This window comes from Penaeus monodon, chromosome 20, assembly GCF_015228065.2.
Source record: "Penaeus monodon isolate SGIC_2016 chromosome 20, NSTDA_Pmon_1, whole genome shotgun sequence".
Taxonomy (NCBI): domain Eukaryota; kingdom Metazoa; phylum Arthropoda; class Malacostraca; order Decapoda; family Penaeidae; genus Penaeus; species Penaeus monodon.
In genome coordinates this window covers 11696950-11697334 of record NC_051405.1, presented here as the reverse complement: position 1 = coordinate 11697334, position 385 = coordinate 11696950, and the positions used below count along the sequence as shown (strand labels likewise).

General features: G+C 44.7%; 1 protein-coding gene across 1 annotated transcript in view; it reads left to right on the top strand.

The window, feature by feature from the left end:
* Positions 1-385, top strand: part of LOC119585620 (multiple epidermal growth factor-like domains protein 6) — a gene marked incomplete in the record, with an annotated part of 7357 nt that overhangs the window by 6604 nt on the left and 368 nt on the right. Inside the window, 1 exon segment of the mRNA XM_037934289.1 lies at positions 134-385. Coding sequence (XP_037790217.1) covers positions 134-195 — 62 coding nt within the window.

The following is a 385-nucleotide window of genomic DNA, read 5'->3' as shown; positions in this document are numbered from 1 at the left end:
TATGTTACTATTTTCCACTACACAATATAACGAACGACTAATAATTCAGGTTTTACAGATTCCCAATAATTCCACAAACCTGGGTATCAAACATTTGAATTCAACTGATTATTTCCTTCCTCCCCGGCGACAGTTTCCTTCGTGACGGCGAGCGACCAGCGGGGGCGAGCGGACATTCCAGTCGAGCTCAGCTGAGCTTCGGGAGAGAGATAGGCCTATGGAGAGGCAGAGGGTGATGCGAAGAGGCAGTGAACGCGAGGTGGTTCGTGGGGGGAAAAAGGACAGTGATTGATTTGTATAGAGACTTTTTTTTTGGCTATAAATGGACAGTGAGCATACTGTAATGGATTTAATGAAATAGCTATATCCTTGCTGAATAATGCTG